Here is a 22973-nt window from a genome sequence, read left to right as displayed (position 1 = left end):
GTATTTTGTCCATACACTTCAAAGATAACAGGATGTCATACCGTGTCAGAAACTACATAAATAGACCTATTTATGACTACTAAAAAACTCAACATGGTTTGAGGCGAGTGTGATTTCTTAGATATGAGGTTTGCACCATTCTGGGTGGCTCCATTAACCTCGTAGCTTAAGGGCAAATCTAAAGAAGCAAACATAAGTCCAGACAATCTTTGACGACAATTTTACAGGGGGAAGAAATTATATTTTTGGCTGAATCACTGCTATAAGAGTGTGTGTGTGTGTGTGTGTGTGTGTGTGTGTGTGTGTGTGTGTGTGTGTGTGTACCATAGTGACGGTGGTGAGAGGTAGTATGGTGCAGGGAGAGCTGTGGTTGCACTGGGGCAGACAGTATTAGTGGAGCCTAGAGAGAGAGCACTGGGGTCTAAAAGCTCAATCAGCTCCACATCCTCCTGCAGCAACACATCCTGAGACAAGACACAGCGCAGAGAGTACTGACGAAATGCAGTGTCCTGTCAGGGGGGAGAGGGAGAGGGAAAGAGAGAGGGAGAGAGAGCGAGAGAGCGAGAGAGCGAGAGAGAGAGTAAGAGAGAGAGCGAGAGCGAGAGAGAGAGAGAGAGAGAGAGAGAGAGAGAGAGAGAGCGAGCGAGAAACAAATTTATCAAATTTGTCTGAGACTGCAAATCAATACTTTAATTACCTACCCCAGCATTATAGTCTGCTGCTGGAACACAGTTTATTTGAAACACAAGGGCACCAATGTGGTAAAGTAATTTTTTTCTTGACCCAAATGTGCTTCTGATAACTCCTTCCCTTCTTCTCATTTCTCTTTAGCAACTATCTGAATGAACTGAGAAACAATGAATATTTTTTTAATAATGAATAAAACAATTTTACATTAAAAAAAATGCCAGATGCCATTTCCCCTAAAGCCGTTTCAGAAATTACATTAGTCGATGTCGTTGCTTACTGCTCCACAAAACCAAGAAGTTAATTGCTTATGACAAAACATTACCAACAACAATACATTTGTAGAAATAGATGCTATATTTTTAACATGTCCTAACTTCTGCATCACCAAACAGTTAGTTCTGACCTCATGGTCTGATTGCTTGAGAAGCTTTCTAGCCATGCTGTTATTTACGAAACACATTTAGCACTTCAATGAGCATCGGTTGATAAATAACTACTACACGAAAACAGAAAACGGACACATTAGAGGTAAATTCTTTAAGAAGGACTGCATTAAATTCTGAACCTGAATTAGCTAGAAACTAACCAAACGGATGGGCTGGGAAATGCATTACAGACTGGCAGGAACAAAACAACATCATGTTAGTCTGGCAACTAAAAAGCCATACTGTGACAGCTTATGGCTCTACCTGTAATGCAAAAGGATTCTACTTTTTTGGTGGAAGGAGTTTTCAATATTAAACACATTTGATTAAATATACAGTTGCATAAACACAATAAGACACTCAAGACTGTCACAACTGTGATAATCCGTGATTATAATTATTATAATAGACAGCTACTGGAACACAGTTTGGAATGCAAGGGCACCAACGTGGTAAAACATATTTTTCTTGAGTCATATATACTTCTGATAACTCTTCCCTTGCTTCTCACCTCCATTCATGGTACCCACCTTCATTCATAAGGCACTCCCTCCTGTGTTTCATTGCTTAAATACAGAGCTTGAATAAGCCATTGCTTAAATAAAACTCTCTCAGCAACAAGTGTATTCTTGCAAGTAAAATATAATAAAAAGGTATAAAAAAAAGGTATAAATATAAACCCAAAATATTAGAGATTTGTAAACTGTGTTTTACCAGTATTTCACTGAAAACAGCACAAAGAAGAGATATGTATTCTTTTCCTTTTTTTGTATATGGCCAAATGTATTTGGATACCCCTCCCAATGATTGAGTTGTTTCAACTACACCCCTTGCTAACCAGTGTATAAAGATCAATAATCATGTAATCTCCAGAGACAAACACTAGCAGTAGAATGGGTCACACTGAAGAGTGATCTTAAATGTGGCACTGTCATAGGATGGCACCTATGCCAGTGCAGGAAATCTATGCTTAGCTAAATCTGCCACATCAAAAGTTACTGCCTTAATTATGAAATTGAAGTGTCTAGAAGTAAGACCAGCTCAATCACAAAGTAATAGACCATGCAAACTCACACATTACAGAGTTATAAACTGCCTGTGTAAGCAAAACCAACACAAAAACGGTGGGAGTTTCATGAAATGGGTTTCCATGACTGAGCAGCTGAACACAACCCTATGATCACTATGCGCAGTGCCAAGCGTCGACTGGAGTGGTGTAAAGCATTCTGCCACTGGACTCTAAGGCAAAATAGGCTGCCATCTAGATGATTTCTTTTTCAAGATCAAGATTGTGTTTTTCTTGATTTAAATAATTAACTAGAAGAATAACTTGTTAAAGCTCATCAACAGCACTCCTGACTTTATTTAATGAAGGACTAATTAGATGAACTAGGTATTGGATGATGATGGTTAACCCTGGACATTTGAAATGGTTAAGCTGACACACATTAAACCAAAACACATATCTTTTTGTTTATTTATATTTCTTCTATTGTTCAACAAGTAAATGCTCATGGCCCAGATAAAAATGACTTTACGTATAATTTTCTCAGACTCCTGCACAGTATTTAAACACCAGACATCGTACAGTATATGAACATGAAGGCAGGGTCAAATGAACTGCCCAAGCTTCCTTACAGCAATACACAGCTGAAGAGCCTTTATTGCGCTGGGTGGTAGAGTGTGTATGTGTGTATGCTGAGTGGTGAGCTTTATTTGAGCTTACTTACCAGCTGCTGCTCCAGCCGCAGGGGGGCACTGCCCTGATGGAACGGAGTCAGACTCCACAGAGCCTCAGCCAACCTCCAAATACCACCATTCTGCCAACCATAAAAAATAGCATAATTTGATTATTGCTCCACATATTAATATTACAAATTAACATCAGAAACATTATTTTTATGCAGTACTGATAGGAGGAAGTAATAACAGATATTTATCTCTTTTTCTCTTAATAGAATAATAAGTTTGTGTTATTCTTATTTTTTTTTTAATCTTTCTACTTCACGATTTTCCTTGCAAACTTACTTTCCTTGTAAAAACAAGTTAGGAAAATGTTAGAAAACCTAACTGACCCGTGGTAGTGACATGAACTGGTTGTTATGTGATAATTTTACATACATATATAACTTTTAAATACGCTTTTTGAAAAGAACATGTGGGGGGGGGGGGTTATTTACAGATTTATCTTCAAACCTTAGTGTTACATTAATGAGCTTGTGGGCATTTAAATTGGAAAATGGTACTACAAATCAATTTAAAATCAATTAAATCATTCAGGTTAATTTGCAATAATTCAACCAGGCATCACTCTTTGCATATCCAAAAAGGAGAGCAATATGTTTCAGCTATTCAGCAAGTTTGTCATGTTCGTGAGAATAAACCAACTACTATAAGGAACACGACATCCTGTATCACTGGAGTCATCAAACTCACACATAAAACACGTGCAAGGCAACGTTAGATTATAACAGCAGGGGTAAATCCGGATAAACCCTGAGGCACGTTACACACACAGAATGATCATTGATTCCAGTCTGGGCCACATCCACTCAATTATTAAACACCACGCCATCCTCAGGACTGTGTTGTTGTTTTGGTTAGCTTTAAACTGTCCAGCTTTTGCACTTCTGTTTTCACTGCTTAGCGGTCCTACAAGCTTGAAAAGTGCAACTTTCAGACTGCACATTCAAACTAACTTGCGTCTATGTTACCCGTTGCCCACATTCTTCGGACACTTATGTTGTAATCTGTGAGCTGTGCTCACTTTTCATCAGCATGAATGCAAAAGACTGGATAAAGGAAATGAATGAACTTTTTTTCCTCAGAACTTTTGAGGTAAAGCCAGAGTGCATTCTGTATTCTGTTAGCGTTGCTCTGGGACATTCGGGGTGCTTTGTGTGTTCAAGACAGCAAGCAAAGTAGAGAAAGAGATGGGATGTGTGTGTGTGTGTGTGTGTGTGTGTGTGTGTGTGTACATAAAGAGTACACCATGTACACTTGCTTTGCTCAGTAGAAACCTCAGCAGTAAAGAATATATGCAAAAACAGTGTTATAAATCAGACAATAACAAAGTTGGCCTAACTGGCTCTGCGTTACTCTAACTGTGAGATTATCGGCTTATACTACTCAGTACAGGCTATTCAGTGAGTGTATGCATGTAATAATATGTTGAATGATAAAACGCCTCATGTGTGTTATATATACACAGCATTATGCAAAAGTTTTAGAACCTGAGAAATTTTGATCAAAAGGCTATATATTATCTGCTCAGCCAGACTTTACAAGCTAAGAACTAATACTAATATTCAAATAAATACAAATAACATTATTACAATATGCAGTGGTTTTATGTACATCAAGGTGTTTTGCCCAGATTTATGTGTAGTTATCTTCCTACAGCTAGTATGGCTAATCAATTCTTCATTCTGTTAAATTCAAAGAGCTGCTGATGGAATGTAATAAATCTATGTGATGGCTGGTGAGAGACACCTGGAACCACAGAACTGTATATTTGCTGGTATATACACACACACATACACTACTGCCAAAAGTATTTGCTCGTCTGCCTTGACACATAAGAATTTGAGTGGCATCCCATTCTTAATCCATAGGGTTTAATATGAAGGGTCGGCCCACCCTTTGCAGCTATAACAGCTACAACTCTTCTGGGAAGGCTTTCCACAAAGTTTAGGAGTGTGTTTATGGGAATTTTTGACCATTCTTCCAGAAGGGCATTTGTGAGATTAGACAGTGGTGTTGGACGAGAAGGCCTCGCTCGCAGTCTCCACTCTAATTCATTCCAAAGGTGTTCTATCAGGTTGAGGTCAGGACTCAAACTCGCTCATCCATGTCTTTATGGACCTTGCTTTGTGCACTGGTGCAGTCATGTTGAAACAGGAAGGGTCCAAAGTTGGGAGCATGAAATTGTCCAAAATCTCTTGGTTTGCTGAAGCATTAAGAGTTTCTTTCACTGGAACTATCGATGCTTTGCATTGCACTTCGTGATGTAAGGCTTGGGTGCAGCTGCTCAGCCATTCCATGAAGCTCTCTATGCTGTTCTTGAGCTAATCTGAAGGTCATATAAAGTTTGGAGCTCTGTAGAGATTGACTCTGCAGACAGTCGGCAACCTCTGCCCACTATGTGGTTCAGCATCTGCTCTGTCATTTTACGTGGCCTACCGCTTTGTGGCTGAGTTGTCGTCATTCCAAATTGCTTCCACTTTGTCATAATACCACTGACAGTTGACTGTGGAATATTTAGGAAATTTCATGACTTGACTTGAACAGGTGGTATCCTATCATGGTACCATCCTGGAATTCACTGAGTCCCTGAGAGCGACCCATTCTTTCACAAATGTTTGTTGAAGCATGAAGCAGTCTGCAGGCCTAGCTGCTTGGTTTTATACTCCTGTGGCCATGGAGGTGATTGGAACACCTGAATTCAATGACTTGGATGGGTGAGTGAATACAATGTGTATGTGGATGGATGGAGGGACAGACAGACAGAAATGGACCCTCACAGAGCAGGTACTATTTGGGTGGTGGATCATTCTCATCACTATAGTAACACTGACGTAGTGGTGGACTGTTAGTGCGTGTTGCGCTGGTCTGAGTGGATCAGACACAGCAGTGCTGCTGGAGTTTTTAAACACCTCAATGTCACTGCTGGACTGAGAAGTCCAACAACTAGTCCAACAACCAAAAATATCCAGCTGGCAACGTCCTGTGACCACTGGACTAGAGCAGGGGTCTTTAATTAAAATTCAATAAGGTCCAGCTAGAGAAAACTTCCTCAAGCAAAGGTCCGGAACATCACAATGTCTAACTTGCATTATGACTCAGTGCCATATACTGCATAGTAGCCTAGTAGTTATCTTAGTTATATCAATGTCTTATGGAGTCAACAACTGAATGTCAAATCAAATAAAGTGCAATTCAGTGATATTTCAACAACATTTGTCAGTTTTCTCTTTTTAGAGTGCTACGTGAAATAACTTCCATCTGACTCACTTTCTTTTCCGACTTCTGTGTATGTGTCACTTGAGTTTCAGCGCTCATCATAATGCACAGATCTGATTGGCTGAATAGCGTCACGTGTGATATTTACAGTGGATGCAATTGGTCTGCGAGTTTCCCGAGTCACTAAACCGGTACTCTGGACTAGAGGATGACCAACACAAACTGTGCAGCAGCAGATGAGCTGTCATCTCTGACTTTACATCTACAAGGTGGACTGACAAGGTAGGAGTGTCTAACAGAGTGGACAGTGTTTAAAAACTCCAGCAGTACTGCTGTGTCTGATCCCGTATGTAATTGTAGAACTACAGAGTGCACCTATATAGTAAGTAGAGTGGATTAAATGGACAATGAGCGTAGAAACAAGTTAGGCCTGATCAGTGTATATCTAAGGTACATTTAAAACACGACTAAATTGATCATTTAATCAAATGCAGCCGTACAAAAGTAAATGTTACATTTCTCCATAATACTATTCCAGGTAGGTTTAGTCCCAATTTCTTTATTGTATAAATGTTTAAGTATCACCATTGGCGGATACTTCTTCTTTCGGCTACTCCCTTTAGGGGTCGCCACAGCGGATCATCTGCCTCCACCTTGCCCTATCCACTGCCTCCTCTACTTTTACACCATTGGCGGATACAATCAATCAATCAATCAATCAACCTTTATTTTGACTCGGAAGTACATTGAGGGCAACCCTCATTTTCAATGTAGCCGAGCAAACATTAAAAATATCAAGTATTAGCATCGACTTGCGTTGGTGCATTCCTGAGTATCCAGATATAATAACTCTACTTTCAATCACAGTCATTTTTTTCTTTTACTCTTTCCCTTCAAAATGAAACAAACAGGTATCTGCACATACACACACATATAAAGCAGTCATGGCATTGAAGCACACAAGAGTGCACATACACACATAAAGCACACAACAGAAGCACATTACTCAACCTCAGAATCTTTTCAACATTTATCACTTCCTGTTACAGTGATGACCAACAGACCAACACTAGCTCCCAGAGTGCGTCACCCTGGACCACATGCCTGACTGTATTTAGAAATATCAGATTAAGTGGAAGCAACAGCATCTGCTTAGGTTTAAACAATAGGGTCCCATTAACTGGAGTAGTACACATGATTCTGTGCATGTGTGTATTTTAAGAGCCTTAAAGGTTCAACATGCAAAGCTGTAATGCTGACATTCCTTATTCAAAGCAGCTTCTAGTTAATTAACACAGCAATCCCAGTCCTCTGCAGTGGTGTATTGAAAAAGTTTTTGCTGCCCAGTCCAAGTTCTGTCAGTTCAACTACAGATGGCATTATAGCACTAATCCTTTTCCTAACATTTTTTAAATGTAGCTTTAAAATTAGCTATTTTTAATTATTTTACTTAAGATCATTCATCATAAGTAAAAACGGTGACAAGTTCAGAAACCAACCCCCTGTAGTGGGGCCCAGAAGCATTGATTCTAAGGGAAAATGATGCTTTGTGACTAAGCTAAGATCTCTTAGCAGTTAAGACAGTCCACAAAAATCAAGAACATTAATAATTTTAGATAAAAATGAAGAGGCAGGGGGTAAATTTCACAATACAATACACATTGCTATTCTGCGTCATGATATGACATTTTTCAATACAGAATTAAAAGAGAAATGCTAACATTAGCATTTATTCACGTCTTCATTTATGACTGAATAATTCACAAAATGTTCTTTTCTTTAAAGAGAAGTGTGCTCGTCTTGTCATCTTCAAGATGTATGCTACATGTTGCACACGTGTCTTATTATAGCTCAGGAAAATCAAAGTGAATTTTGTGGACAAAACATACATCTGAAAAAAAAGAACTGAGCATTACAAACTGATCTTGTGTTTGTAAATAAACTGTGGATATTACGTTCTGGCTGAAATGAGCCTGACAGGAGATTTTAGTGTTGCTCAATCACTCCCAGCAAACTGCTGAATCCAGGACTCTCTACAACCAAGTACTGGTGCAAATTGGCAGCTATAAGCATCCCTATGGTTTTTTTCCCCACTCACTTAGAATCGGCACTGACTGAACGGTGACTAGCAGTGACTCATCTTTCCTCCTCGCTTTGGTAATTGAGACTCTCAGTCATGTCTTCACAAATTAGTTAGAATAACTGAGGTATTCGCACATGTAATTGACAGTCATGCAATGTCAACATACTGTCACCGTTCAGTCTGCCAGTACTTTTTGCTCATCTTTACTGCATTCAACGGGGCAAATACTTTTTTTTTTTAACATTACAATTTACGTCATTACTTTTAGAGATATCATGGATTTTGTTACATAGAACTAGAGAAACCAATGCAGGTACCAAGGTTTATTATTGTCATTAATCTTCAGGCTTATTACTCATTTAGTTCTTATAGCTCTACTTATTTAGTACATACTTTGAAAGTAATACAATAAGTTGTACAGTTATGAGAGGGACTTAAGTTTAGACTCAGAATTTCAGAGGTTTAAAAAAAACTTGAAAGGTTTGCTCTTCAGACTATATCTTGGTCAAGAAATGTTCATACAAATGGGCAGCTGGTTTCTTACAACATGATTTATAGAGTCACATACAACATTATATAAACTTGTGGTTATATCACATTACAACAAGGTTACATTTTAAGATCTTAAATATTAATCTCTTTCTTATAACCTGACACGTTGAGACAAGTTATTGCCCTCCCAGCAGCTAAAACAAAGCACAGCATCCCATGTATACACCTTACATACCTCAACATGGCTTACACAATAGTTTGGCCCGACCACACAATTTAATTGGCTGAAACCCATTACACTTGTGTTGTTACATCTAGTAACAGCACATTTACCCTATAATACCTGTTATGATATCCGTATCACTCCGATAGCCACCAGTTGATATGTAACAATGATTGTCATTTTACTCTAAGCTGTTGGAGCTACTTTTTTGGAGGAAGCTCCTGGCTTCGTTGCTTTGTTTTTTTATTTACTTTGCAAAACTGTTGTTTAAATGCAACAGTTACAGTATGGCTGAGATGAACATTCACAATAACCCTCCCTCTCATATTCTACTGCTTTAACACACAGTCACACCACAGAATGCTGATGATATAATAACGGCACAAGAATGCGAAGAACACTGCAACTCACTCGAGGAGGGGAGAGGACGTCCCGGGGAAGAAGCCTCTCTTGGGCATTCAGCTCCTCCTCCTGAGCCTGAGAGATGGGTGAACATGCCTCAAAATCTGTATGTCCTAGATCCTGCAAATACTGGAACAGTGGAGAGTTCTGGAGAGAGAGAGAGAGAGAGAGAGAGAGAGAGAGAGAGAGAGAGAGAGAGAGAGAGAGAGAGAGAGAGAGAGAGAGAGAGAGAGAGAGAGAGAGGGGTCATGACTCAGATATTCCTCTCAGGAAACTGAATGGAGTCGAAAGGAAAAGCTCAAGCATCCTTTCTTCTCTTCCTCTTCCTCCTCCACCACCGCCTGCCTTACCTCTCCATCATCCCTCACTTCTCTTCCAGTCCTTCCACGCCTCTTCATCATTCCACACAGGATATCAGTCTACTCTCGTAGGTCCTAGTTTCCGACCGGAGAGCCGGAATTCATGCTCGCTATCGCTGATCAGGCTCCGACCCACATTTCCATTCCAACTGGATTTGAGTGGCTAAAGAAGCTTTATCGCTTTTATACCCCAGCTCCAATCAAATCAATCATACTAATCTCAGGCAGTAAAAGCCCCTTTGCTGAGGCTACAAGCCTCGAGCTATGAACTTTGAAACTTCCATTGTGCGGTTAATTTCCACAGCAGGAGAAGGGAAGCAGTTAGCTTTTGTATCTGAACGAGGCAGAGCAGCTGAACCGGCCTGCGGGGAAAGACCTCATTTTCAGTGCACAGTTCATTAGAATGAGAGCAGACAGTATTTGACAGAGGTGGTCTGTGCCGACATCTGGTCGGCTGATATATTTACTCCCTCAAGACGCAGTCTGAGCAACACAGGACCTGTAAAATACACGCACCATGCCCAGATGATGCAGGAAAAATAGAGGATAGGGACACGAGGGGCGGCCAATATGAAGATACTTTAGAATTATCAGGATACACTAAACAAACTAAACCTTGTGATACATATCGAGTTTTGTGAAAGTCTTTGAGAAGTGTGATATTATATTTTGTGCCACATCGCTCACGCCCAAAAGTTCACACACCATTTCCACAACAACATAATAGATCATCTGTATGTATACAAATATGAACGCACACTATATTAACTTGGGCCAGTAAAGGATGTCCATTTCTCAGAGAAAATAAAATAAAAAAAATTCTTTATAGTTAGAGAATTCTTCTTTTAACCTACTATTATCACAAAAGCCAAATAGATTCACTTAAAGATTCACTTAAAGGCCAAATTAATCTACTTTTTGCTCAAATAAATGATAAACCTTTATTCATCAGAAAATACCAAAAGTCAATCATTTGAAGAATCACTTAAGAATAATGATGCACTTAAATTTCAATGGTTTTCATCACTCATATGGCTTCATACATTTACATTTTTATTTTTTAGAAGTCACTTCTCTTAAAGGGCAAGTCCACCCATTTTTAATGGCGATTTATACTAAAATAGAAACAAAGCCACTTAGCATGGTTTGATGTAAAATGCTTAGTTCTAGAGCAGCTTACCAAGTCAGAAAATTGTTGGCTAGAGGAACTAGACCTTCTAAGAACTGAATGCTTCTCACAGCTACATCACAGAACGTTAGTATATGCAGCGCTTATGAATACACTGCCTGATGCCTGAGACATTGCGCTACGATTGCTCTAAAATAAGGTTTTGGCCTAAAACATATTTTTTTAATTCATTTATGGCAGAGAGGTACATGCCTGGCATTGAAAGGCAAAACAGTCCTCAAAGAAAATCACTATTATACCATTAACAACATTAGATATAAAAACTCACGTGTAGGTCGACCAGTTGTTATTGGATAATAACTGGCTAGATCTGCATGATGGACATCACAAGTTCTCATTCCTGTCATAAAGACGGTGTGATTCAATGAACCATTTCACATTCATTTGTGTGTGTGTACGTATATCGCTGCTGTCAGAAGAAAACCTTGTATCTCCATTATTGCCATTTTACTGTTTTTGACATAATTTGAAAAACGCCTGTTGTCCTTTGACATCGTCCTTAGGATTCATGAAGAATGGACCAAAAGAAAGAGCCCAAAATACAGACACACACACACACCCTGCTGCTTGGAAGTAGTATTAGAGGAAGGATGGTCAGACTAACCAGTCAACAAGCTGAAAACAAAGAAATAAATACAAAGTAATGGAGAAAATCTTTCCATTGTTCAGATACAGTGTGCCAGTATTCATCCTAGGAGCTAGATATTTTTTTACTGTAAAACACACTGAACCCACTGTACTTAGACAGCAGGTTATGGTGAGAAAGTTTGTGAAAGTCAGCTTTTTAAAAAAAACAGATTTGGATGGATTTTTAGAAAACTCTGCTGAGAAACTTTACTCCACAACCAAAAGCGCTTAGCTAGTGCAGTGGCAGCTAACATCAGCCCCTCTTAGCACGTTTATGACCACCAGCATACGTCATTTCGCAGCGAGTGTTGCAGCACTTCATCCACGGCTGATCTGACCTCACTACTTGTGGCTGATGTTAGATGTTGGCACCACAAAGAAACCGGATCAAGGGCGGACCGCTCAGCTGCTGCCATCTGAGAGTGAACTGAATACACGGAAACGCAGAACACACGAGAAGTAACTACCTAAACAGGAATGCAGATGCCCCATTTCTCTGTTCTCCTCACGAGCACACCCATCTCTCTCTATCCTCCCCTCCACACACACGCCTCTCTCTCACCGCCACTGGCTTTACCGAACGGCCCGGGGCATGAAAGCCAAACTAACACGGTTTAGGCGCTGTTTGGAGATGTGACTGCCCAGTTAGCTGTCCGCCAGCGCATTTTGTCGTTCGCTCCCAATGCACTGAGCTGCAGCTGCTGGCCGAAAGGGAAAGGGAACACCACCCGAGTCAGAGCGCCCTGCCTCTAAAACCTGGCAACGCAGAAATTCTGAGCCCCAAGCACTCACCTCGAACACAACCTCTTCATCCAAATCCTCAGTCATAGCTCTCCGCCATATGCGCCCGAACAATCGCGCATGCCGGGATTGTAGTCGATACGCATTAACAACTGCGGCTTCATGAGCCCTTCAGTGGCGCAAAGCGAGCCGGCGCGCGAAACTACATTTCCCATGATGCTTCAATCGCGTGTGACGTGGCGGGCTAAGCAACTCCACGGCGCCTCCAGCGGCGAGTTGAAGAATATTGGATTCGAAGCCCCAAGCGGTGGAGCCGAGAACCGTTCGTACAAAGTGGTGGATAAAGGCTGAATGAAAACGAAGTGACGGCTTTCTGTTCAGTTTGTTCTTATTCGGACAAACCGCTATCGTTCGTGTGTCTTTTAGTGGATGGTGTACTTTCTCCGTGTTTCGGACTTACAATGGGACACCCCGAGTTTAAACTGCCGAATCTGAAGGAATTCCCCTGAAAGCGGCTCATTCATGGAGTGAAGGCAGACGTTTGGGGATCATGAGTACAGGTTAGTTTCCTGAAGGAATAACACGAGTTAGCAAAGCGTTAGAACCCAGGTAGCTGTGTCCGTTTGATTCCCAGCGCACTTTTCGGCTGTAACAGCCACTTTTACAGCAGATGGGTTAGACAAGTTCGCCGAAGAGGCGCTCAGTAATGCAGCCGTCGTACCTTTTGGAAGTTTTAACAAAGTTTAACAGCAGTGAGCCATGATGTGTTCCAGCTAGCTAACGGTAGTTTACATAAACAGTCTTGCACTCCTGCTCTGAATTATGTGCTGGGGATGAGGTTGAGTGCTCGTGTTCTTCAGAGTGTCTTAGACAGCACGGCAGCTCAAAATGCGGATAATAACATTTTGTGGTTTGCGTTGTTCCTGCGGAGAGACCTGGTGGGATTATTCTTTGTCTCAGTTTCGGATTGGATCATTTGGCTTTTTCGCCGCACGCTAACTAGGCGCATGCTTCCCAGGCCGTCCTTTGGAAAGCTTTCACATTTCTAACGTGCATCCTCGCCGTTATGGTCGCTGTAAATAAGCTGATCAGAGAGACTGTTAAGAAGTCTCATGATTTTTTTTTCCATGGCCCACAGCGGTGAGCTGGGAACTTGGCTGTCTCAGCACATCCGCTCGATGACTCGGTCTTCAGCTCTCAAAAGTGTGAACATGATTTATTTTTTTCTTCTAACTTCGTTCACAGAATCGCTTGTGTCTTCTTTTAACAGGCTTAGTCGTTGATTTAAAGAACACAGGCGTTCACCTTTCCTGTGTCTTATTGTCTCCGCCGAGGTTTTCTAATGACATTATGTATTAAAACCTTAATTCTTACATTCTGACCATTTCCCATCTTCATCACTTAGAATTAAAGGGGCAGTTTTGTCAAAAATGAGAAGTTTAACAATCACTACATTTGTTGTGAGCATGCCTGCTTGCATCCTACAGCAGTGCTGCAGAGTGAGATTTGCAGGTTTGAGGACTGGGAAACCCCCCTCCTGATGATGTATGTTGAAGGTAGAGGTGGGCGATATGGCAGAATATCATTTCACGATACTTCAGGGTTTTTTTTTTATTATCTGTTGTGATATTTATTTATTTTTTATGAGATCTGATAAGTTAGCACAGAAGGAAGCCCACATTTTAAACATACTGTGAATTTGTTTATTTGGTTTCAACATTTAAGTGATACTTTTTGATCCCACAACCGGGGAAATTCCACCTCTGCATTTAACCCATCCATGAAGTGAAACACCACTAGTGAACACATACACACTAGGGGGCAGTGAGCACACTTGCCCGGAGCGGTATCCCTATCCACGGCGCCCAGGTTAGTTAGGTGTCTTGCTCAAGGACACCTCAGTCATGGACTGTCGGCCCTGGGGATCGAACAGGCAACCTTCTGGTTACAGGGCCAGATCCCTAACCTCCAGCCCACGACTGCCCCCAAAAGAATCCGTGCATTTCTGCTCAAGTATTCAACTAAATCCAAATAAACTGGACTAGTTATGCTTTGTGCATAGCATGCAGTTTGGCAGTGTTTTCCAAATACTGGAGATATCTGGAGTATGCTCAGAAAAGCACATTGTGACATATTTTGTAATTTATCATGATAACGATATTGTCATATTGCCCCAGCTCTACATCAAGGTAGGAGAAACTTTTGAACAAGTACATCATTCAGCTGAATATTAGGGCCACCCCTCCACATCTGCTTTGATTCGTCTACACTAGCAGTCAGGACTTTTTAATTGCAATAAGGGAATTCCTAATGGTTGTATGACATATGTGCCTAATGCTGGGTATTGTAGTGAGAGAACTTTTGAGGGATGGAAACACGAAAAGGATGCAAGATGCTGAATTCTGCCAAACCACTGAGGCTGAGGGATGTGTCGCCGTGCTACAGGATACTGCGTAGCATGATGGACAACATATTATATATTGGTAGAGCGATGTGGAGATTTCACAATACGATACATATTGTTTTTGCATCATGATGCAATACATTTTCAATACAGAATTAGAAGTTAATTAACTTTCACATTTATTAATCACTCCCAGCAAACTCTAGAATCCAGGACTCTCTACAACCAAGTACTGGTGCAAATCAAAATCTGAAAGCATCGCTTTAGAGTTATTAGCTTCACCCATTCATGTGTTCATTCGTTCATTCATTCATTCTTTAACCATTCATTATTACTCTTGGGAATTTCATTGATTAAACAGAAAACTATACAAAGCGTTCTCTGTATGACACATTTTATAGCATGAAATCAAAATGTATTTAGATGCACAGCGAGTATCATGTTGCAACCCCAATATAAGATGCGTGTTGTGAAACTCAAATTATTTTTGGGTTAGATGCCCTTGTAAGCAGGCTTTTTTTGTAGATGTGCCTTTAAGACTGATACACACTGATCAGGCAGTACATTATGATCACCATTGTCCATTTTATCAGCTCCACTTACTAGATAGATACATACATATATACATATATACTCACTCACTTTGTTGATCCCGAAGGAAAGGTAGCAGTCACACAGGACAGTGACAGTAGTAAGGGTGTAAACAATATAACAAGAATGAACTAATATATAAATCCTATATATATATATATGGATCATTCTCAGCAGTGCATTAACACTGATGTGGTGGTGTGGTAGTGTGTTGTGCTGATCTGAGTGAATCAGACACAGCAGTGCCTCTGTTTTTAAACACCTCAATGTCACTTCTGGACTGAGAATAGTCCAACCGAAAATATCAAACCGGCAGCGTCCTGTGACCACTGATGAAGAACTAGAGGACGACCAACACAAACTGTGCAGCAGCAGATGAGCTGTCGCCTCTGACTTTACATTTATGAGGTGAACCAACAAGGTAGGAGTGTCTAATAGAGTGGACAGTGAGTGGACACAGTGTTTAACAACTCCAGCAATGCTGTGTCTGATCCACTCATACCAGCACAACACACACTAACACCCCACCACCATGTCAGTGTTACTGCAGTACTGAGAATGATTCACCACCCAAATAGTACCTGCTCTGTGAGGGTTCATGGTGGTCCTGACCACTGAAGAACAGGGGAAAAGGGGGCTAATAAAGTATGCAGAGAAACAGATGGACTACAGTCTGTAATTACAGAGTGCACCTACACAGTAAGTGGAGCTGATAAAATGGACAGTGAGCGTAGAAACAAGGAGGTGGTCTTAATGTTATGCCTGACTTTGTATGTGACTTCTGTTTTGATTGGCTGCATTTTGCCTTGTTCACAAAGCAGCCCAGGCTGTAACACTAACACACAAATGGGGTGAGCTAAACTGCTATAGGCCCATAGCTGGATATGTGTAAATGTGTTGGTTTTTGTGACATCACCAAAACAATGAATCGAAAATGGGCTGTTTGGTTTCAACTTGAACAGCGTCTGAACACGGTATTCAAAAAAGGAGGAAAATTTGTTTTTCTCTGATATGGGCCCTTTAACTTTTGTTCATGCTCAGTCAGTTTTGAGAATCCCTTTCAGAGAAGAAAGGGCAATCGTCTTTTTTTGAAACCAAAGAGAGAGGCATCCCAGGCCAAGTTGCTCTCCCACATTTCTCTTGGATTGCTGCCCTCAGAGTATAAACATGAAAGGCCAAGTAAACTAGGAAATTATACCAACTTATGTATTTTAAATACTGTTCTTACTGTGACTCCTTGCTGTGAATTCAGCACTGGGTGGATAATGTTCCTAATGTTCTAAGATCCTCTGTTTTGTTAGAGGATCTTTAACTATGTATATTGTATTGCTGTGGGCACTAGAACTCCTTCTGGAGATCAGCCTTCCAGGATTCAGCTCAGAAAGAGATTTAACACCCTTAAGCGCATCAGGATCTTCTGAAATTGCAGATTAGTTAGATTACTGGAGGCAGGATAGAACTGGTCTTAAATTCTGTAGGAAGGTAGACTAGATCATCAGCATTAAGGATGCTACAGACTTATCCTTCTTAAACCAGAAGTTTGCTTTGCCATTTGGCGATGGGTCCCATCCTGACATTTTCTTCTGAAGATCAGTCCTTGCCTAAAAATATTCATATCGAGAATTTTCATTTATTGTTAATTTTAATATATATTTTTTTTTTCTATGAAATGTAGCTTATATTTGATATAAAATGTGTAGAAAGTTTGATTGCGCTCACTAAACATCAGCCACCACAACAAAAGGCCAAAAGATTAAACAGAACTATAGTTGTGTTAAAATCTAACACTTAACAACATTTGAATGGTAATAAAACTGACAGTGTTTTAAAAGTGCTGTTTTGCTCTCTCTGGTCAGCACAGACGTGTGCAAACAAATCACAACAGCTGCAAATCGGCAGCGGCAAAACAAAACAAAATAACTATTTTAGGGCTTTGATGAGCAACTTTAGACAGGCAATTTATATTGACTTTTCATGACGAATATTTAAAAAAGGAACAACACTAACATACTGTAAACATTATAACAAGTTTATTTTATGTAAACTGCTTTTATTTATGCTTGACTTGGTTTTGTCCTATTGAACATATTTGATGAACAATACAAGTCTATAATCATTATTACTTCGTAGTTTTATCTGTTCAGTATTCTTAAAAAAAAAAGAAGAAAGAAATCCCCAAACATTCAGTTTGTTTTTTTGGGTTTTTTTGTTTGTTTGTTTTTTTTGGCTGGGTGTGTCTTAAATTTCTGTTTCAGACAGTTTTTAATTCTGGTGTATCACTGGTATATATATTCTCTTCCAGCTCCTCACACTCATTCTTTCACACTCACACTCAACTTTCAGTTTCCTATTGAGATGAAGACATCAAAAAGAAAAGGTTGTTTATATATATATATATATATATATATATATATATATATATATATATATATATGAGCTCAAAGCCTGATTTCCAGCGTAGTCCTCATGTAGAACAGTTTCTTCGTGGACACAGATAGATAAGAATTTAAAGAAATAAATAAATTATACTTAAAAAGAATAGTAAAGAACATGTTTCTGTATTAACTAAGATTCATAAGGTTCTATCACAAAATATTTCACAATGAGAGTGCTGTTTATTTTTGTTGTTTTTTTTTGTTTTTTTTTCTCTATTTCATACAGTAGTTGTTCCCAGGCTGAAGGGGCCCTGCACTGCTGGTTAGTGTTTTCTTGGCAGTAACATCCCTGACGCAACTCTATTAGTAGACCATCAAGCCATTCATGTGTTAAATCAGGCATTTTACATCCAGATAAACACAGTACAGGCTGTGCGGGAGGCTAACAGAACTAGGGCTGAAAACCATTTGCATGCGGCATTCTCTAGTTTTCTGTCAAGTTTCATCCAGTGGGTAAATCTGGGTTCCCAGTAATTCATTGGAATACTTCAGTGTTCCTAACCTGTAGCTGGGAAGGACATGGGTGGCATGTGTGAAATTATAGAAGACAAAGTTTGTTGTTGATGTGTTCCAATTGTTGTTCTAGGCTGATGCACACAAGCTGGACACAGATACATATGATTGATTTAATCTTGTTAAAAGTGCACAGTAGAGATGGAGATGATAAGGTAAAGGCTGTATTTTAATGCCAGCCACAAACCCATTTTTGTAGTACACATTTTTACTGCATTCTTTTAGCAAAGACAATATGTTTAAGCCTGTGCCCAGTGACAGTTAACCAAGTTGCAGTAGTAAGTAGAACCCCATTGAAAACTAATTTACAGCTGGTTTAAACACTTGTTGTTCAAATATTAACTTAGCTTGACTAGTATTTCCGCACATAAACATAATTTAATTTTTAAGCATATCTTACATTACTAACACATGTATTGTACCTACCATAGATTAAGATGAGATCTTTCACACATCAGACAAAACAATTTCAGGTCTCGGCTTTTGTATGGTGAGATTTGCACTTCTGTTATTTCTTACTAGATTAATTATAGTTTCTTGGCCAAATTAAGGGCGACAGTATAGTAGGTGTTGCAAGACTGTACATTTCTATTAGACGGCTTGTCATTTAAAAAATAATCTAGGCGTAATAGGCCACTTGTTGTCATGTCTGTAGTTTGTTAATGTGTCAAACGTCCACCCTTCTCCCAAACCATTGTAATCATTTACATCGGTTATTTTCCACACGGTTACCCAAATAAGAAGAATTTATTACTGATACAGGTCTAACATTATTATTACATTCAAATTACTTCACACACAAGCTTTTCTCAAAGGTTGCGGATATTGTTAGTATTTAAAAAACACTGACCTTTTACGTGTTTCATGAAGAAGAGACTTAAAGAGGGTGCCCAAGTGGGATAGGCATCTGACATTTCACCCTGTTGTCAGAAGGTCAGAAGTCTACACTTCTTCTAAGAGAAAATTATTCTTATTTGGATGTAGAGATTTAATCAGATTTAACCCAATATTTTTGGTTCAAACCCAAATACAGCCTGAGAATTTATTTTCCAAGACCGACCCAACGTATGGCATTGCATTTCAAGTCTGAACCTAGTCTGAGCCTGACAGAATTCTGGTAAAATGTGACCCTAACAACAAATTATGTTTTGAGTTTAAAACTGATCCAAGTGTGAAACATTCTTTGCAGACTCAACTCATTTATCACACAAAGTGCAAAATAAAACTTGACAGGACAGCGCAGTTTACCCCACCACTCTATTAGGACTTCGGACAGGCTGATTATTTTTAAAATTCTTAATTTCATTCAAACTCATGTTCATTTCGAAGTAAAGCTTAGGTTCATCACCTGATTGGAACTTCTAATGTCAGTTAGTTTTAAATACAAGGCCTGACCAAGTCCCACATTGCTTAGATTTTCACATGAGATCCGTGTGTATAATAGTGAATATAATAGCAAGGGTGAATAAAACATAAGACATTATAAAATTATATACCATATTAAAATATATACCTGTCCTAAATTAAGTTTAAATTCTGCTTTAGCGAAGTTATTTGTCAAAAAAATGGTTGTGCTGTGCTTTCATATTTCATAATCTACATTCAAAGTGGGTAATATAAGAGCTGTAACTGTCTTCTATCCAGTTAAATAGATGAGTAATGTAATTTTAATAGAACACTTTTAATAAAAGAAGTTGAACTTAAAAAGAAAACGGCAAAGCAGTGAATTGTAAGCATGTAGCAATATGTGTGTGATCATAAAACACATTTTCTGTTCATATGAGTGGAGCTTTTAAAATAAATAACATCTAAAAATTACATTTATTTCATGGAGTTAATAAATAATTTGCCTTATGATTTGGTCATGTCAATTCATATGGACAAACCAAAATATACCCTGGAGAATAAGGGGTTAATATGGGTAAATTTTCCATACTCTGCTGTTCTCATGCTCCGTAGCGCTGATATGACAGCTTCACCTGTTTAATATTAGATCTCTATTGATGCACATAGAGCAGGTTACATAAAACATTAAATATATAAAAATATTTTGGCCAAACAAATCAAATGTACTTGTGGCTGCACTGAAAGTGTCTTACTTATATCGATTCTCTTTATATGTCCTGTTTTCTCATGAGTGTGGGCCTTGTAGACCTCAGTGCTAAGTGAGTGCGAAGTGAGACTTCAGTTTACCAGATTAAAAACCAATTGTTAAAGTAGTGAAAAGTAAAGTAAGGAGAAGACAGAAGAAAACTGGGGAAATGTCGGGTAACATCTGTTAAAATGGGAGGCGGGTTCTAAGTACCTAAATGTGACATTTGAACCCGACCGGAGCCCAACAGTAATTTGAATAATGTCATCTAAATCAAACATGCGAAGTTGGACCTTGTTGGGTTCAGCCTAATATTTCAAGTTCTAATTGGATTCAGTGATATGCAATGAAACTGAACTAATTGAATTAGAAAAACTGTCAATCATCCTACTGGTCAGTGTTATATAAAATACAGCATTGCTGGGCATTGTGTCTGTTCCAACTTACTCCAAGCTAAATAAAGCTAAATATCATTTATTTATACTGTGTACTGTGAAAATATCTTGACATCATATTTTGCCATATTGCTATTCCTTCATCGAAGCAGCTTTGTTAGTGTGTTTTTGTGTTACTTTTTAACATTTCCGTGTGTGTGTGTGTGTGTGTGTGTGTGTGTGTGTGTGTGTGTGTGTGTAGGTATGAAGAAGCCACCGGTTGCCCCCAAACCCAGGCTGCTTCCACCTCAAAAGCCAGCCCCTCCTCCAATCGCCCCAAAACCTGAAACCTTACTGCCCACTCCATCTCCAATGGCAGTAAAACGGGGCAAACCTGCTGTAGCCCCTAAACCATGTCTGTCCAAGGTAAGCCCCAAAGCACCCCAGAAACCTCCACCATCCATCACCCAAAGTCCAGGCCAGGCCAGACAAACCCTTTCCAAAACACAAATTCTCCCTGTCTCAAAAAATGGGGGTCCATCCTTACGCTCTTCACCCCTCTCACGTTACATCATACCACCTTGCTCCGAGAGTCATCATATAGGCAATGGCAAGTCAGAGGGTTTTGAAGAAAGAAGTGAAACAGCAGATGATGATGCACTAAAAGCCAGAGGTAGCCCAACACAGGAGGTCAGCTGCAGTACAAAGGACCAAGTAACTGCACACCTTCAGCAAGAACAAATACACACCCCCACACACTCCACGAGCACTCCTCCTCCTGTACGTGAAGAAACACTCACTCCCGTAAAGGATCATGTTCAAGTGCACCCTCCCACCCACACTTGTGGAGACGAAACCCTCCAGAAACAAGACCGACCTGTTGAACAGTGTCAGTCTGTGGCTTCACACTTGCACTGCTCCACTGCTAACAATGTACATGCTGAGATCAGTGTGCCTGCACCCCCTAGTAAGCCCCTTCCTGTGCCCCAACCACGGCGGCCTCGAAGAACCCTGCTTCTCCGTCAGAATGTGGTAGAGGGTTCTCCGCCAGAAACGCCCACACAAACCCTCCAAGATTTCCCGTCGGACACAATACACAGAAGTCTTGGAGACGTTTCACCAGAAATGCCCAAAAACACTTTAGCGAACTGCAGTACCATTTCAGACACTCCGCCAGATTCACCACACAACAAGGAACACAAGGCAGACTCCTCCCACTGTGTGGGCTCTGCAAATAACACTGGCTTCACTTACAACAGAGACTCCGCCCATAGCACACATGATGTTAGCGTCATTCACCAAGAACCCAATCTCCTTTCCGATCCAGCCTGTGCCGAAGCCTTTATTTCCATGGAGGCAGCTGTTGAAGAGGAGGAGCTACAACCACCAGCCCCACCCCCTCGTCAAAAGTCCCTCCCACAAAAAGGTCATTTCACTTCATGTTCGCTGGATAATCTGATTCTGTCTGATCACGCTGATCCTTGTAACCCTGAGGAAACGCTCAACATGGAACAGGAAGATGAAGATGAAGATGATGAAGATAAAGATGGTGCTTATGGTAATTTTGCTCGATACCCGATCACCAGGAGTTTACCCAAACAAATCAGACTTGGTTGCCGACCTCGGGTCACGGTGATAACCAAGGCGTCTTCCGAGGAGGACAGGTCTCCGAAGGTCGTTCCTAAAAAGCCCCAAAGGCACAGCCTGCCTGCATCTGCACTGTTGAGGAAACAAAACGCACCTGCTCAAATACAAACGCAAACACCGGCCCCCCCTCCTGAGCCTAGTCCAACCATTTTTGGAGAGTTACCTGCACCTCCACAGGAGAAGCCATCATGGCGCATCACCTTTCCAGGAATACCTCTTTTCGGCAAGCAACAGACAAATCGTAGCAGTAGCCAGCCACAGGCCAGTGGGGCAAGGCCATTCTTGGTCAAACAGAGAGCAAAATCCTTTTCGTCTGCTGATCTCCTGCGAGTGGGCTCCACTCAGAGTCCTGGATCTTCTGAGCAGCTGGTGCGCTCAGAGCAAAGGCGCCGCAGCCTGAGGAAACTTCTGGAACTGCGGGCTTGCGTCCGGTTGCTTCCGAAGCTGCTGCGTAGCGGCCAGTCTCTGGACTGCACCAGCACCAGTGCGGAGTCTGACGATCATACAAATAGCAAGGTTACCTCAGCCACTGAGGAGGATCCCCAGGATGACAATGAAGGTGACTGTGGGGTAGAGTATGAGAATGTTCCACTCTACGAGGAAATCCCAGAATATATGAACCTGCCCTGGGTTTATTCTAGTCAGAATGAAGACACTGGAGTTTATGAAGAGCAGGAACCATATGAAATGCACAGGTGAGTGTCAAAGTATATGCATGTATCTG

The 22973-nt window shown here is 40.4% G+C and overlaps 2 protein-coding genes across 3 annotated transcripts in view; one reads left to right on the top strand and one right to left on the bottom strand.

Moving 5' to 3' along the window:
• vezt (vezatin, adherens junctions transmembrane protein) overlaps window positions 1-12383 on the bottom strand; it is a 29715-nt gene extending 17332 nt beyond the window's left edge. For both annotated transcript variants that reach the window (XM_017696950.2, XM_017696951.2), the window contains exons 1-4: window positions 12245-12383; window positions 9287-9424; window positions 2846-2935; window positions 325-509 (exon numbers count right to left, since the gene is read on the bottom strand). In XM_017696950.2, the coding sequence (XP_017552439.1) occupies window positions 325-509; window positions 2846-2935; window positions 9287-9424; window positions 12245-12280 (449 nt within the window). In that variant the 5' untranslated portion in view covers window positions 12281-12383. The remainder of the gene's footprint in view (window positions 1-324; window positions 510-2845; window positions 2936-9286; window positions 9425-12244) is intronic.
• Window positions 12384-12489: 106 nt separating this feature from the next.
• The window catches only part of fgd6 (FYVE, RhoGEF and PH domain containing 6), a 45679-nt gene continuing 35195 nt past the window's right edge, over window positions 12490-22973 (top strand). Inside the window, exons 1-2 of the mRNA XM_017696949.2 lie at window positions 12490-12753; window positions 20865-22944. Coding sequence (XP_017552438.2) covers window positions 12744-12753; window positions 20865-22944 — 2090 coding nt within the window. The 5' untranslated portion in view covers window positions 12490-12743. The remainder of the gene's footprint in view (window positions 12754-20864; window positions 22945-22973) is intronic.

The sequence above is a fragment of the Pygocentrus nattereri genome, chromosome 1 (assembly GCF_015220715.1).
Source record: "Pygocentrus nattereri isolate fPygNat1 chromosome 1, fPygNat1.pri, whole genome shotgun sequence".
Taxonomy (NCBI): domain Eukaryota; kingdom Metazoa; phylum Chordata; class Actinopteri; order Characiformes; family Serrasalmidae; genus Pygocentrus; species Pygocentrus nattereri.
This window is presented reverse-complemented; position numbering and strand designations above follow the sequence as displayed.